This window comes from Zophobas morio, unplaced genomic scaffold, assembly GCF_036711695.1.
Source record: "Zophobas morio isolate AGI-343-1 ecotype UQ-CSIRO unplaced genomic scaffold, CSIRO_AGI_Zmor_V1 ptg000005l, whole genome shotgun sequence".
NCBI classification, from domain to species: domain Eukaryota; kingdom Metazoa; phylum Arthropoda; class Insecta; order Coleoptera; family Tenebrionidae; genus Zophobas; species Zophobas morio.
Genome location: NW_026972110.1, coordinates 10,682,815 through 10,700,034, shown reverse-complemented (window position 1 = coordinate 10,700,034; position 17,220 = coordinate 10,682,815). Strand labels below are relative to the sequence as shown.

At 33.4% G+C, this 17,220-nt stretch overlaps 1 protein-coding gene across 8 annotated transcripts in view; it reads left to right on the top strand.

Moving 5' to 3' along the window:
• Positions 1 to 17,220, top strand: part of LOC135122702 (D-2-hydroxyglutarate dehydrogenase, mitochondrial-like) — a 265,146-nt gene that overhangs the window by 233,721 nt on the left and 14,205 nt on the right. For 5 of the 8 annotated variants that reach the window (XM_064047070.1, XM_064047067.1, XM_064047066.1 and 2 more), the window contains 3 exons: positions 7,750 to 7,919; positions 8,105 to 8,255; positions 13,104 to 13,301. In XM_064047070.1, coding sequence (XP_063903140.1) covers positions 7,806 to 7,919; positions 8,105 to 8,255; positions 13,104 to 13,301 — 463 coding nt within the window. In that variant the 5' untranslated portion in view covers positions 7,750 to 7,805. Of the gene's footprint in view, positions 1 to 2,864; positions 2,951 to 7,416; positions 7,518 to 7,609; positions 7,697 to 7,749; positions 7,920 to 8,104; positions 8,256 to 13,103; positions 13,302 to 17,220 lie in introns of those variants that run through there. The other 3 variants (XM_064047069.1, XM_064047068.1, XM_064047064.1) reach the window with 3 other exon arrangements.

Here is a 17,220-nt window from a genome sequence, read left to right as displayed (position 1 = left end):
TCATGGAAATCTAAGTTCGGTTAAAATATATGTATGTAACGTCACTTTGATTATTTGACTATAGTTCCTACTTACACGAAACAATGAAAGTCAAAGACTTCATTGATAGGACGATCTTCTGAAAAGCCTACACAAAAATCCATTTAATGCTGTTGAAAAAACTATGGGTGGGGTGCTATGTATGCTGACTCGTTGCATACTTTTTAAACACCTGTATACTTATCACTTATCAGTTTATCACTGATTGGAAATATTGCAGACTGCACATGTTCGTAGTTGCGCAAATCCCGGCACTCGAGTGAAGTGTCACAGTTTATTTTCTAGGAATTTCTTTATCGTTAAAATTGTTTCCGCTGCAATAAACACTCCCTCTATATCCTCGTGGTGGTGACATTCTTCTGATAAGGCTGTTTTTCACAGAATTCTCACATCTTATTTGTTTGGCCCAACAGTTTCTGTATGTGTATTTACAAAATTCAGAAAAATTAGCATATCCCAAATTATTTGTGATTCTGAATGCCTTTTCAGAATTAAAAAAATGCCCTTATGGTTAAAGATAACTAAGAAAATTTAGCAATAAGCTCACTTTTCCTGTAATATTTTTCCAAACAAGAATAGAACTCCATGGGGCTAGACGGCTAGACATAATTGTCATTTTTACGTTCATAGAACAATTGTCTCAAAATTTTCAAAATTGTACCTTTTACGGGTAGGTTTTGATTTTTAGTAACACTTTTTGTTACAGATTCAAATACAGCAGAAAAAACTCTATGTAATGTAATAGTTTTACTCGAAATCCCTTATCTAATCCCTACCCTGACAAAAGCAAAGAAGTTCAGGTTGCGAGTTGGCTGTGAGACCAGTTGTATAGGTGGTAGGTACTACTCACAACTGACCGTCACATCATTCTTTCAGCTGGCAGGTATGTTACCTGTCGACATCAGAAATTAAACACATTCATAACAAATTAACGTATTCATATGTAACAAAAAGTGATTAACTCAAAAATTATGTTGGGATTGATGTAAAAGAAATATTAGGTATGAAATTAAATGCAATCCTTAAATTTTGTCATATTCTCCGAAATAAATAATTTGTACAGCGTAAAACCTTTTTCCGCATGAGATAAGATAGTTGATTATATCGGTCGTTCATTTAACCTTTTTAAAAGTAATTATGTTAACAAGCATCATAATATAATATCTAAACACACAAACAAAGGTAATAAAAAATATATAACATTTAAGTCTCATGAGATGGCTTAAACAACAGAATTTAATTACTTTAGTAATTCATTGACCAACATGAATATAAATATCTATTTTGCTATAAATCGATTGAAGAGAAAATGTACCTTCAAAGTTACTGTTATCACTAAAACTATGGATTTTTTATAGTTAATGTTGCAGAATTAACATTAGTTGTAATACAACAAAAACTAGACTAAATATAAATTTCTTGCAATTCTTAATTATTTAATTTTAAGAATCACATACAGTTATTTGAAATTCATTTGTCGTAGTAAAAACTGACAAACTAACTGTTGGCGACTTTATAATTTTATGAAAAATTAGTTTGTAACTTATCAATCCTCATATAAGGTTGTGTTCGTCTTCCGTATGTCGAAAATATGGCATATTTATTAATATTTTGGTCATGTTTTATTTACATTTAACACAACGCTAGATAAATACGATTTAATTAGAACACATATTCTTAACCTATTTTTTGTAAATATTATTATTGTAACATTTAATGTTTTGGTCATTTTTACTTTCCGAGCGTTAGCTACTTTCATGTTTTCCTGACATTTCATGATCCCTAGAGTATAAAAAAATAGGTCCGTGTTCCCGTCTGTCTGTGTCGATTTTTACGAGTCAGATAATCTTCGAAACTACCACACCGATTAATTATTGTCAAATTTTATATGTATGTTAGGAATATTGTATAGATGATAAACCGCTAATCAAAATTTGTCTGATCATCCCCACAAACGTGTGTGCTTCGTACTTGTGGTTTATGAAACCGCTTTGAGGTCTTAGGCATCCAAATTTTGGCTAAAAAAAATTAAAATTGTACAATAACGTTTCATAGTAATATAACAGGGACGAACGTTCAATAATCGTTCTAAACTCTTGGTAAGGCTTGTGCTAATAACTGGTATTATCAATTTTTTCTAAAAGGCTCCTAGAATTTGAAAAAGTAGGTCTTCTGTTTTTGTTTTTTTACCGCAGGAACTTCCAAACCGATTATTCCGAAATTTTGTACAGGATTTACGATTGTCGTAAACTATTCACCCCTTCTAAAAACTTGATGTCATCCCAAAATTTTGTTGAATGAATCTAACTGGAAATGTTAATAATATTTAATATGCTTCCTACATGTAGTTTTTTCATTTAGCCCTATTTTTAGAATTGTTAATACGAAACAATTCCTTTACTAAATACATAGTTCAAAAACAGCTTATCTCACTTTCCTAAAATTCTGAGAACAGTGTGGGTACTATTATCACTAGTAAAAACTGTCTCCTTTTATCTTCAAAATTTTATTAATAATAATTGCAATATGTTACTTAATCACTGTATATCATCTGATCTTATCAATTACCTGTTGCGACACTAGTTATTTCATTAATAATTTGATATTAAATTGGTATGGTATACGTGATAAGCTTATAAGATTTTTATCAAAGTTACTATTAATAATATTAATTATTGTATATCTGTTGATCTGGAGAGTTACATGTTATGACATATAGATATTTATTTAGTATTAAAATGATATGCCATAGATGATAAGATTTTTATCAAAAGTAGAGTATTAATAAATACTGTAACTGCATCATTTTCATATCACTGAGAAAAGTAATGGCAAAGTGAGTTAGTGCATGGATGTTCTAAAAAAGACAGGAACTGGTAGTTTACACTTCTTACAACGATTTTGAATTGAGGTATGCTGTATATATACTATTTCTGTATTACTTTTTAACCCCCGAGTGTAAGCGAAGGAAGTATTGTAATCGAGTTCATCGACCGACTCTCTACTTTTACGTTCTCTCAACCTCTCATGACCCCAGGGCCGCCGCTAGAACTTTTGGCGCCCGAGTGCAAGTTTGAATTTAGCGCCCCTCTTCAATATAAGATTTTTTTAAGTAAAAATTGTATTAAAATCAGTGGAAAATTAAGGACCAGTCTTTAAAACGTTAAAATTAAAATTTATTTCGTATAACATAAACAAACAAATACCTTTATCGAACACAAATCAATTTTGCTAATAAAAAACATAAATACATTATGTATCCATATAATATCACTGAATACAAAAAAAAAAGAAACGAAAAAACCTAAAGCATACAAATAATATAATTAAATATTTTTTTACTAAACCAAATGAATGTTCCTAGATTTCATACTGAGAAATTCTGCAACTATTTTTTTATGTCCAAACTGTCTAACAATTCATGTTCAATTGCAACAATAGATAAGTTACTTAGCCTGCCTTGACTCATGGTTGATCTGAGATAATTTTTTATTATTTTCAATTTTGAAAAGGATCGCTGGCCAGATGCAACCGAAACTGGTGGTGTAAGCAAAGTTCTTAATGCTATTGATGTATCGGAAAAGTTGAGATTAAATTGTTTTCACACCAATACGTAGAATTTGGTGGGGATCTTCTAACGGTATAGCATAGCTGAAGAGTGCAGTTTTAGAGCTTTAATCTTATTAAATACGGCAATGTCGACCTCACCAGGGGAATCAACTGCAAGTTTTAAATGTAAATCTTTACAGTTTTTTAGAAGTAATGTCACCACGAAAGCGTACAGGGGCGGGGCTTAAGTTGCGCGACTTGTAGTCGGACTAGCAGTGGCGTAACATCGATGTATTGAGAAGGGAGGCTCAGCTTCCGCTGAGTTATATTTCTTTTAAAAACAATAAAAAATAGAGCAATTTCTACAATAGAATACAGAACCATTTAATAAAAATAAATTTATTTGTTTGGTAAAAAACAGGCTTACGTAACAATAGGGATTATAGCATGAGTAAAAAATTTCACAAACCCCGCATTATAAACCAGTATCATACGCTATTTTATAGTTGAATTGTCTTGTCTTAAATCAACAGTTAAATCTTTAGATAAAAGCGGGGATAAAACCCTGAGAATTAGCAACCCATGACTATAGTTACATGGTTTTTAATTTTTTGGCACAATTTGTCAATACCATAAACTCCGATTACAATAAGGCTTAACGTTTTCTGTCTTTAACCACGAAATAATAATCACAGTTCATATTTTAGCATAATTGTCGTTTATATAGCTTTGACTGTACACTGTACCGTAATTTATCAATTGTTATTGCTCATTAAAAATGACCTTTTTACTTCTTTTACTTAGTTTTTTATTCAACTAAAACATCATAATACAGCATTAACAAACCTTTAAATTCATTTTCTATAATGTCAACGCTAATAAAATAGAAAATTGATATTTTTATCAACACCTATAATATTTTGATATTTCAAAGTCGAAATATTCATCGCCGGTGCCACTGCTCTCACGATATTTGTAAGGCCAAACCAAAACAATGTTCTGCGCACTCCCACCAGCTGTACCCTTTCGTGATGAAACCTTAGATCATATAATAAATAGATACCACCATGCGGTGTTCTTTCCCTAGCAGAGCCTGTGACGACATCCTCTTGTCACACATCTCTCTCGTGCTTGGAGCGATTACAATGAAGCTATCCTTGCCTGATCACTATTTGAATTTTGCGCGCCTAAATTTTAGGAAGTATGTCTGAACTAACTTCGTACGAAAGATGTTGACAGCTTGATTTTATAAATAATTCACAGTAGATAATGAAAGGAATAGTAAATTATTGGGCAGCAATTGTGATCCTTTATGATTACATCAATAGGATCTTTGTTCTAAATTCTAAAATTGTGTTTTGTACAACAACTCGAAAGAGAGGTTAGAAGAAACATCTGTCAAAAGCGATTTGTTGCGCTGGTGCGGTACAAGGATGGAAATGAAATAGACATATACAGATGAAATGCATATAACAAAGATGAAGATGTGGTGATCACACAAGGATAGCATTATACTACTCCTCTTGACGTAGAAAACGACAACAGATAGCTTCATGTCTAGTCACAGCTTTCAGATTGAGTATTGGTATCTATTTATTATATGATCTAAGGATGAAACCTGCTTTAACATATCTTCTTCTGAGGACTTAAACACATTATTGAAAAACCCAAATACATTATCATATGTGTTTAGTTCCTCAAATCTATTATTTAAAGAAGACAAAGTTTGGTTCAGAATTCGGTAAAAAAAAATTATTTTAAAATTAATTTTTGGATCTACGACTTCGTAATTCTGCTCGTGATCAAAATGTTTCGGTTTTCTTCTTGGACGCACGGTTGGATTGGCGGAAAAAATGGTTCAACATTAATTTCATAGGCAAGTTTGTCTGCTTCAGTTATAATTTTAGCAAAACTTTCATCTGAACGATATTTGGTAAAGTAACCTATTACATCTTTAATAAGTAAATTGATATATACTTTGATGTTGATGTTAGGATTCTGCATCATTTTAGTTAAGATGTTGATTTGATTCAGAATACTTATCAAATCAAATTATCGTTGAACAAATAACTGCCATGAAGAAGTATTTTCGGATATTTCCAGCAAATCATCAAAGATTTTGCAAATGTGATACGTATAAATAAAATAAAATTACCGTCCAAACTACAAGTGCAAATAACAACTATGTTGCATTTGCCAGCTCGGACACCAACTAATTTTTGGAACAATGTTCTTTAACACCTTTCTGTGAATTACTAAAATAATTTAATTTATTGCTAACATCCCCCTTGACGTTCCGACAAACAACACTCGCAATTCTGGAAACTTATTCCTTTATGCTTTACCGATCTACAAGTTTGTTCACCATGCACTATAAAAAACAGATGTTTATTGATTTATCGATGACTGGATGACCTAAACAATATTTCTTTTTTTGCTTTCTCCCAAAGTCTCAATAAACCCTTTTTTCGAGTTGTACATTTTTTTATATTATTTTGGGAATTTTGAAAAGTGCTACTTTGCGTGCCAATTTGCCGCCCCCCTTTGGCAGCGCCCGCGTGCGGTGCACGCCTTGCACCCCCGCTTACGGCGGCCCTGCATGACCCCTTGAGAACGAAGAAATAGGTCTCCCGTTTTCGTCTATCTGTCTGTCGTCTGTTCGGATTTTTATTAGACAGATAGTCTCCGAAACTACTGGACCAATTGTTGTCAAATTTTGTATGTGTATTAGGTGTAGGTGGTAAAACGCTAACAAAATTTGTCTAATCATCCCCATCAACAACGTGATGACATCCCCCCAAAATTTTATTAAATTAATATATCTTAAATTTAAAAAAATATTATATTCCCACACTTGTGTTTTGCGAATCCGCCCTGCTTTTGTTCAGTATTATGATTGTAATTATTATTGCTCAGCATCACTTTCTTTTACCACATAATACATCACTTAGTAAATGTAGAAAATGGTTCAGTTGTACGGGACTCGACGTATCCAATTTTTTCCCCTTCGAATCAGAAATAGTACATCCCATTTTCGCAATACATTAATAGTCATATAATAATAGTAATAAACGTTATATTAAATACAAAATGTTCGGAAAATTATAAAATTTAATTTTGCGAATTTTATTTTTACTTGTTCTCGACGTTTCGTGATCCATAGAGTATGAAATATTAGGTCTCCTGGTTCAGTTTGTCTGCCGTGTGTCCAGATTTTTATTAGGCAAATGATTTCCACAACTACCGGACTGATTGTTGTCAGAGTTTATATGTATATTAGAAATATCGTGTAGATGGTAAAACGCTAACCAAAATTTGCCCAATCTCCCTATCAATGTGATGTTATCTCAAAATTTTTCATATAGTAGGTAGGATTTAAATTTTATAAAATAGCGTATTCCTGTATTTGTTTTATTGTTCAAATCTCTAAAACGGTACATGTCGGAATTGATTGAAACATTTTTAAATGCGAAACCCCACAAGCATAGTCTCGGCCCTTTATCAATGCATTCATATTCATGGTATTACTTATATATATTTATTTTAATGTATACATAGAAATTACCACGAATACAAATTCGCAAAATCAAATTTTTTCATTTTCAAAGAAGCGGGATTTGTGACCCTGCACTTCAGGGGCGAGGGAAGTCCTGCCGAAACTGTAGACCAATTTTTTAACTCTTGCTTACATTCAATTATATCTAATCTTTTCATTTGAATCATCAGTAGCCTATGTATACCAAAATCGAAATCTACATAATAATCATCAGTTGCAATAAAAATAGGATTTATTGAACGAGAGATAGGTTATCGAGTTTGTGATTAAGTGCAGTGACCCAAATTTCACAATCTCTTGGCTTTGGGTATCATCACAGCCAACATTATTTTTTACTAATTACGTGATCATAATATACAACTTTCAAAGTCCGGTAATAAAATTCTCTTTATTAAGTGCATTAGAGGGTTTAGCCATATAAACATATAAGTGAATGTTCGAACAAGAATAGACACACGTTACGTCTTATCTTTACGTCATGATAACAAAATCCACACAAGCGCTGTTTATTAGTACTAATACGTTCGTGTTATTCCAAAAAACATATGTTCTGTGCTTATATTAGTTATAACGTTTCAACAAATTAAACATGTTTATTTTTTCAGGCCGAACTGGTGGCTAAGCCCTGAGCGTCCTCCCTTTTCGCCCGCACAAAGTGCACATGTTGTCGAGGGGTGTAAAGCAGTTAGGCAGGCTGCGGCCTTGCTCTCAGGGGATTTTACCCTCGTTCGCATGCAGGGGTTTCGCCAGCCCTACGTTACCTGAACTCACTAAGGTAGGTCAGAAATCATATTTGGATTAGATTATACGCCGCTTAATCCGATTCCATTTTATATTAAAAAAGGCTCAATTAAAAACCTTAATAGGATTTTTTAATATCTGATTGAATGATGCTTCGCTGCGAAGATAATAATAATGCCACGTTGAATTTCGATGATGGGACTCGTCTTCTCTTTCCAGGATCGATATCCTCACGTGAAGCGAGGGGAATTCGCGAAATTGGATCAAAATCACTTGAAATTCTTTAGGGATCTGCTCGGTGAGAACCGCGTTTTGAACGACCCTTCGGACTGTGAGATCTACAACGTAGATTGGAATAGGAATGTTAGAGGTATCTATGCTTTTTAAACCACCAGATTAATCATGTCAGTCTTCCGAATTCCTGTTTTAGTAAGTTATTGCACGAAACCTGTATAAATGTGGAGGAAGCTAGAAAATGTTGAAAAATATTTAGATACAGCGTGTCCGTAATGGAAGAAATCCGACAAAAAAGTCAGGAATGCAATTTCAGAAAAACTTACCAAGAGGTCAAAGTATTATTTATACCAGCTATGTTTCAAAAACAAATTTGAAAATAATTTTTTGAAGTTGTAGAGTTTGTGATGCAATCGATAGTTTTTTTAACCTTATACATATGTTTTCGAACAGTTTCCAGTGTCTGGAATTTGTGTTAATAAAATTTTTGTTTTCTCAGTATAGTATCTTTTAAATGGTGAGAACAGTAAAAAATTGTAATATGTACTTTATATAACAGTGACACAATAATTGTGTGTCAGTTTTATGTACTCTTTGATGATATTACTTACAACTTTGACCTTGTTGAATGAAAGATTTCAAATTACGTTTTTTTCAAATTTTGGCCCGAAAAAAGGTCCAAACAATGCAAGTTTTGTCGAATTTGTTCCACATTTTAAGAACACTGTATTTTATTCACGAAGGTTGAGACATCTTCCCCTAAAATATAATCTTATTATTGGGCTCATACTTTGAATAGTAAACAAAACTTTCACATTTAGAGAATCAATTGTTGGGGGGTTCCGGATGAGTCACACCAAATAAATACTTAAAAACTAAAGTAAAGTAGTGTCCACAATATAGTGCGATCACACATATTGCTGTTGTTATTTTAACGCTTCCTGCGTGGATGGCATAAAATTGTGGTAGAAAAAAAAAGCAATCACAGTTGGCTATGCTTTTAAAATTTCTTTTGGTTCTCTGTTGATGTCTTACCATGCTAACCATGTCATACGAGGTTAAATTATATTAAAATGTCTGAGGTACACTTCATATTACACATCAAGCCTAACTGAAATTGACATTTCATAGGTTATCTAAATGATGCCACTCAGTGGCGAAGAATTTATTTAGTGAAAAAATAGATATACTCGTACGTATCATATCACTTTTTTAAATTATTACAATTAGAGTAGAACGTAAACTTTAATTTACCATCGAACTCTTCATATTTTTGATATTATAACCTGGCCTGTATGTAGTGTGAAAGATTCGCTTCTGGGACTTCGGGTTATGTTGCTGAAACTTTTTAATCATATATGTACCCTTTTCAATGTTAGCTTAGCGACAGAAACTTGGGAATCCTCCCTATATACGCTAATTATTATGAACACACTTGGATACTGTTACGACATGTAAACTAGAAAACACCAAAAGAGCTTGGGCGAGGGAAATTTCGGTTTCGTTGCTCAGTATCTAGTGAAATTGATATTAATTTGTAAATAATCCATTTTTATAACTTCTAAAAATTGTCCAATTCCACCAAAAAATCTTAAAATAATTTTTCGTGTCGTTTTAAGGGCATGTTTCTATTCACCCTGCAATCGAGTTGGGACAACAAAAAGTTAAAAATATGTATGTATAGTTAACAAAAATTGGTAAATAAATAGTAATAATTCATATATTACTTAAAATCGAGTAATTTTGCATTAAACATTTCAAAATTTTATCGGAAAAATGTCCACAGTGACAATGACGTTTTCGTCTGTCGTCTGTCATTTGGTGACTTTATAAGATGCGTCATTTCCAAGACTACTAGACCAACTGCTGCTGAATTTTGGGTGTATTTAAGACTAACATGAAGATGACAAAATTCGTTTGCCATCTCCATCAAGAATTTGAAGATTAAAATAGTAAATTATAAGTTTAAATAATATGTTTCTGTACTTGTGGTTTATGAATCTACCTTGATTTGGTTCATTATTCGTATAATTTTTATTGTTTAATTCTTCCTGTACTTCAGATAGATAATACGACCAGCAGGTCATATATGGGTACGTACACGCCCCTCAGCTTTGCAAATGAAAGCCCTCGGTTCGAACGCGATCCCCGGGATTTGTAACTTTTTCAATTGACCAAATCAAGAGCGGTTCACAACATTTTCTCGAAAATGTAAGAATACAGTAATGTCGCGCCCGCTTATATTTAACAAATCTAAAAGAATAATTGTCATAATAGTAGCTACTCACCCAAAATAATATTCGGACTGTTTTGCTTCACTGCAGCTTAATTAATTAATTAATGTCCTGCCCTCTGATTTGAGGAGACAAAGACAATCAAATTTCATTTCCTTTTAACCCAAATGCATACTTTGATTTGCGGCCGCTGATGCTTGTTATCTAAACGTGCTAATAGTCAAATTCTTTCGAAGTATAAACATAAACAGTCGAAGTTAAACGTATATTTGAGAATATACTCTATCTTTATCTCCTTTAAATATATTTCATATTGTCAAATTTTACAATCATTAGATAGACTTTATGTATATTTTCGATTTATTCCGAAAAATTTTGAGATTATGTCATAAACTTTTTTAGGAGGGGAAAAACCGATAAATTTTGATGAACGATTTACTGTGCTTATGGTAACCGCAAGAGTATTTGGTTTTGTAGTTTCAAAGTTAAATTGCAAAATATTGTCACACAATTTTTTTGGTTTCCAAAAATCTATATGCCTAAGGTAATAACTTAGATGGATTCATAAATTACACATGCAGGAGTATTGGATTTTATAAAATTTAAGTAACATTTATTCGGTAAAATTGTAAGATGACGTCATCAGTTTTTGAGGGAATCGTAAACGATAAATTTTGATGAACGGTTTACCATGTTTCCGATAACCTTAAAACGTTTGTAAGGTTTCAGAACATTCGGTTTTGCAATCAAAGTTAAACTGTGCTGTTACGCAATTTTGATGTGGATGTCTAGGGTAAAAAATCAACACGGATTGATAAATTACAAATCGATGAGTATGTTATTTTACAAAATTTCAGTAACAGTTACAATTTTTATCACTTATCAATCATATTATAATTTACAACTGTAAAAGTTCGAAAAGACGTCATATCATTCATGATCAGAAAATTTTGGTTAACGATTTGCATTTTGTAATACAGTTTGGATTTTTTACGAAAACGCCTAGGGTAAACAATCAAGGCGAATTCATAAACGACAAATACAAGATTGTATTAACCTGAAGGAACGTCATCAAATTGTTAGTGAGGAGATTAGACAAATTTTGGTTAGGGTTTTTTCAACGATATTTCTAACATACCTATAAAATTTGATAACAATCGATCCAGTACTTTCGGAGATTTACCTGTATAATAACAACTGACACAGACGACAGGCAGACGGAAACGTAAGACGTACCCCAGGGGTCATGAAACGTCGAGAAAACGTAAAAGTAGCTGGGGAAGTAAAAATAGTAAATGAACGAACTACTGTCAGTTTAATACTTTAAAAATACGTCTATTAATTTTCCAGTTATTTATAATCCACCACACAACGTCGTACTGACAATGACGTTGTTATATTGCTCAGGGTTCTATGAGGTAATATTAAAAAATAAACAATATATATACATCCAGCAGGCTTGATTATGGACACCTCTTTGCATGTCAGCGTGATAATTTAACTTAGCCTAAAGCCACGCACACCCACAATCAAATTGAACATTCGCGGAACAGAATTACTTGAACTTTTAAAGCACGATCACCTCTAAGTAATTCGTTTTTTGTCGACCACTCGGTAATTTGCCGCTACATACACAAGATCATAATGTTTTGTATTTTTTTACAAAGAAAAATTTGTTATTGAATAAGCGTCAATTTTATTGGTGATTATGACACTGCTGAGTATCCAGTAAAAATTATACATTAAATTAACTCTCACTAAGTTAATTTCAGTTCAAAGGCAAGTTCACGCCTATTTTAAAAATTTCCTGTTCAAAAATTTTCAAAATTTTACTTTCGTTCTATGGGAGTGTTCTCACTTTTCTAAATTCGAAGATAGTTTGTTTTTTTAATTTAAAATATAACTTGATAAGTGTAACAGGTGGTGAATATACAGGTTCTGCGAAAAGTCGATCCACACATTTTCACTCAAAAAATACGAGTACTAGATGATCTCTGTCAGTTCACAGTAGTTATTCATTATTAACGAATAAGCTCCACTAATTGTAATGAAAACCACAAAATGGGGGTCACTATCTTGTTACAATGTAATTTAATGTTACTGTGGTCAGGTCTGATGTTTTGCCCTTCAAGCTGGTCGCGTTAGTCAAAACTAGCAATTTGTCCACAACCCGAAGAAAAAATATGACCACACCGGAAACCCAGAGATAAGCCTTCAAAACCCGCAGTGGTGGTAACAAAAAAAACTCATGTTTTTTAGTCTCAACGATTATGTTAAGAATCCAGTTTATACCGGTATTAAATTGGCAGGGGCACAAAAATACATTCGTACGAATTTTTTTAAGACTTATTTTAATTTATGGCTCGTAAAATTCAGGAGTTCGGGTTAATTTTATTCACTGGTGATAATTTTCATATTTAGGATATCGTCAACGACAAGCAATGCAAACTCCGTTAAACTTTAAATTCCCGTTTTATGTATTTTCATTGGTTTCAGTGCAGAATGGACGAAATGTATCCACTTATTTCACAGATTACCTCACAATCTGTTGTTTTAAAATCAGGGGAAGTTCGGGATAAGTAATGTTGCACATTTTTTATTTTCCAACACGCCAGTGTTTTACTGACCCTGCAACATCACGTTGTGCTTTGCTCTAAAAAATTTAACTCGCATTTAAATTATTTATGACCATACGTATGTACCGCGGGTCGTTCAACGACCCACGTTTATTTTGTTTTTTTTTTTTACAGGATATAGCGACTGTGTGCTGAAACCTAAAACAACACAAGAAGTATCTCAAATATTATCCTTTTGTAATGAACACAGACTCGCCGTGTCTCCCCAAGGCGGTAATACAGGACTTGTAGGAGGTTCGGTTCCTGTTTTCGACGAGATTGTTCTGTCTCTGAGTTTAATGAACAACATTATTAGTGTCGACGATACATCAGGTAAATAAATAACTAATTTTTTAACGCGCCCTGACATTCAACACTATTGTATTTCAGATATATGAGCTAATTTCCTTTCAATTTTGTAATTACGCTTTGGAAACTTGTAATTAGTGTTACATTGTACATATCAAAATTAATAATGAATTAATTCATGTATCTTCATTAATGTTAGAACTGTCACGGAGCTTTTGTGTAAAATTCAATTTACCTCTGAATGCTTACGACAGAGGTGGCCCAGGTGGACGTTATATATCTCAATTTTTATGGAATATGATGGCTATTCGAAGTTGCTTTTTGCATTGTATAAATTATATTTAAGTAATAGATCATTTTTTGTTGACATTTGAGGTTATACTTCAAAAACTTTGCAACAATTATCTGGTGCGTTTCAAGGGTTCATGCTGCGGCCATTTCTCTTTACACTCTATACGAAACCTAAGGCATATGTTGCCATATTCCTAATACTGTGAGGAGTAAATTCTAAGTAACTGGAACATATAAATATATCGCTGTAGCAACCAATGGGCTGCAACTTTTTTTCGATAACGCGTATAGAAATGATTATAATTTCATTTAACTGCCTACTGAACAAGCACCAATGGTGGGTACTGAAACTTCGTTATAATTTTCTGATTTTGGTGATTTTCAGCTGGTCCGTGTGCCAACACTATTGATCTGAGAGAGTTGATTTTTTTCAGGCATTTAATAGTCCATACAATAGAAAAGTTTAAAGTACAGAATGGATTGTAGGCTAAAAAAGAGCCAAAACAGGCGATAAAAACGGAGGATTTATGCGAAAATGTTTATTATTTTATTATTTTACATAATCATTAATCCTAATTTTCGTTAAAATTTGCATAAAAAACTAGATGTTTTTCTAAATTTTCAGCAGAAAAATGTTTCGTACTGTTTTTTAGAACGTTTGTATATCTAGAGAAGAATTTCTCAACATCACACGATGTTTAACGAGAATACTTAAAAGTAGAATTTTTAGTGGGTTTCACTTTTAATTCGTTTTCTACATTTTCGCCTTGTAATTCTTTGCTGACAAGTTTAAGCTCTTGGTACCCGGTATTTTTTTGTAAAGTATCTTGCAGCTTTTTGAATGCTCTTTCAAGTCTGATACAGTTTGCAAAATCTCCAGCGCTTCGCCTCGCAAAGCTATTACCAAAGCTGTCGCTATTGTGGTTTTTCCCAGAGATTCGCCGTCGCTGCTGCTTCGAACTGCTTTTTGTATGATGATCAAGGTGTCTGACCATCATAGGTGGGTGGTTGAATCGTTCCTGGGGCCGACGTCACATAATATGAACCAGTGGGTGCTACATTTTTTAATGTCTTTTCAAATTCATTCATGCACTGAATTTTGTAGCTTACTTTTTAACTGATGCTCGACTTCTTCTTTTACTTTTTCGTCCATTGAGACCATATTTCATTCGACAATATTTTCCTTAACTTTTATTTGTTCTTTAATTTCCTCTATTTTATTCTTGTTTGCTTCTATGTCCATTTGGAATTTCTCATTTAGGCTAGTGATCAGGTCATCTTTTTGCTTGTCAATTTTTGCGTCCATCATTTCCATTTTTTCATTCATTACTTCGATTGTTGCGTCATCTTTTGATTCATTTTTCCATTCTTACGCCCATTCTTTCCATTCTTGTCTCCAATTTCTCGTTCATTTCCTTGTTTTTTGCGTCCATCTCTTCCTTGATTTCTTTGTTCCTTGTGTCCATCTTCTCGTCCATTTTTTCTGTCTATTATCTGCTTTACTTGTTCCACCATTTTCACAGTTTGAGCTCTCGTCTCGACAGGCATAAATTCTTCAGAATTCATGTCCAATCTGTCCGGCAGTCGTCGTAAAACCAGTTATTAATCTCAAATCTCACTTCCGACACCAGTGATGATCGGTGATTAAAATCGGCGACTCCAATTTACACGACTAACTAAGTATAGTTCATAATCGTAGTAACGATGATGTACAGAGTACTTCCGACTCGACTGGAATGGATTTGACTAGACTTCTTCCATTGTCTGGACTACACTAACTCCTCCCGACGGTGGTTCCCATTTAAACAGCCTTCTCGAAGGTTTCCGTCACCGCTTCTAGGCCTGTTCTCAAACACCCCTCGCAACATCCGCTTCCAGTCTCTTGTCCGGCCGCCGTCACCGACAATGAGTCATCGTCGCCGTACATACTAGAACCCACAAGCGTCGTACCGGGTTGGCGTATCGGTTTATTTCGTAACAATATTTAGATGTTATCTATATGGATTTTCATAAAGCTTTCGACCAAACTGACCGGGTACATGCTAGTTGGCTCCGGCGGACGGTATTTGACCCTCTGCCGAAAAATGGGTATAGGTAAATTAGCTCCGATGGTGCAAGGAAGGTAGATTTTATGGTACCTCCTACGGTGAGGGGATCATCTGCAGATACGTTATTTCCTGCTGTCGCAAGAGATGTGTTGTTTGAATTACAGGAACATATAATTCCATAGTCATCAAATTTCTATGTCTAGAAAGTGGTGGCGGTAAGGTAGTTACAAAGGGGTTTTCTGGTATTTCCCAGATTTGCGGGGTCTTTGAAGTAAGAGGATAACAATCGTTACGGTGAGAGTAAATATTTCTATACTTTTATTACTATCTGCACTGGTCGAAAATGCCCATTCAACACAAATACAAAATTTCCGGCCGAAAAATATCAGTTTTTTCTTAAACTTTCTTGTGCCCAAGCGCTTAAGATAATTGTTACAAAATGGACTGTTTGGACGAAATGATTAGTGAAAAAGGGAAAACAGTTCTGTTAATTAGGTAATAATTATAAATATAATTTTCATAAAGTGTTAGCTCAAAGTGTTATACGTTGGCAGTGTGTAAAACGTGGCTGTAAATCGTACATCAAGACGAATGCTTCGAATAATAGAACAAAGTGGTGAACATACTCACGAAGCGACTGAAACTTCAAAATTAAACAGACAGAAGCTCAGCAATTTTGTTTTGGTTTATATTTACCTTATCTTTTGCAGCAAAATACAATACTAACAAAAATAAAAAAATATATATTTACCAAGCAATAGTAAATAAATTGTTAAAATTATTAGGGGTAATAGTTCGAACATAAATGTGTTGTTTTTCTTAAATACTTATCGTTGCAATGATGAACGAATAAAATTATAAATAACAACTTTAAATGAAATTTAATTTTTCAGTTGGCATTAGATATTAGGTTTTGTGAAAACAACCACAGTTCTGCGTTACCCGTCATGCAGGCAGCAGGAGATGGGAGCCAACTAGTACTTGCATCTGGCGGGAGCCAATTTACCTGTTAGTCCGGAGCCAATTTACCTGTTGCTTAAGATTCAAAAGTAGCCGCCGGAGCCAACTAGTATGTTCGCAACTGACCACCACTTACTGATTAAAAAGCTAGATTTTCTTGGTTTTTCAAACAATCTTCTTCTGTTATTCCAATCATATTTGCGAAGTCGAAAACAACGTGTTAAATATCAAAGTTTTTTTTCCAGTCATTACATTGCTACATCGGGTGTTCCGCAGGGATCGAACCTAGGTCCACTGCTATTTTTATTATTCATAAACGACATCACGGAAGTCATAACAACAAATAAGCTTTTATTCGCAGATGATTTAAAAATCTTTTGTCAGATTAATAGTCAGGAGGACTGTAACAAATTACAGCTTAATATAGATTCCCTTACAACATGGAGTGACAACAATAGATTAAAATTTAATAAACGAAAGTGTTATATATGTAGTTACCTATACCAGGAAATCTGCCCCTTTGATACATAGCTACTCTATAAGTGGTACTATACTGGAACGAGTTGGCAAAGTTAAGGATTTGGGCATATTATTTGATTCCAAATTAACATTTAACTTTCATATAGAAGAAATTGTTTCAAAAT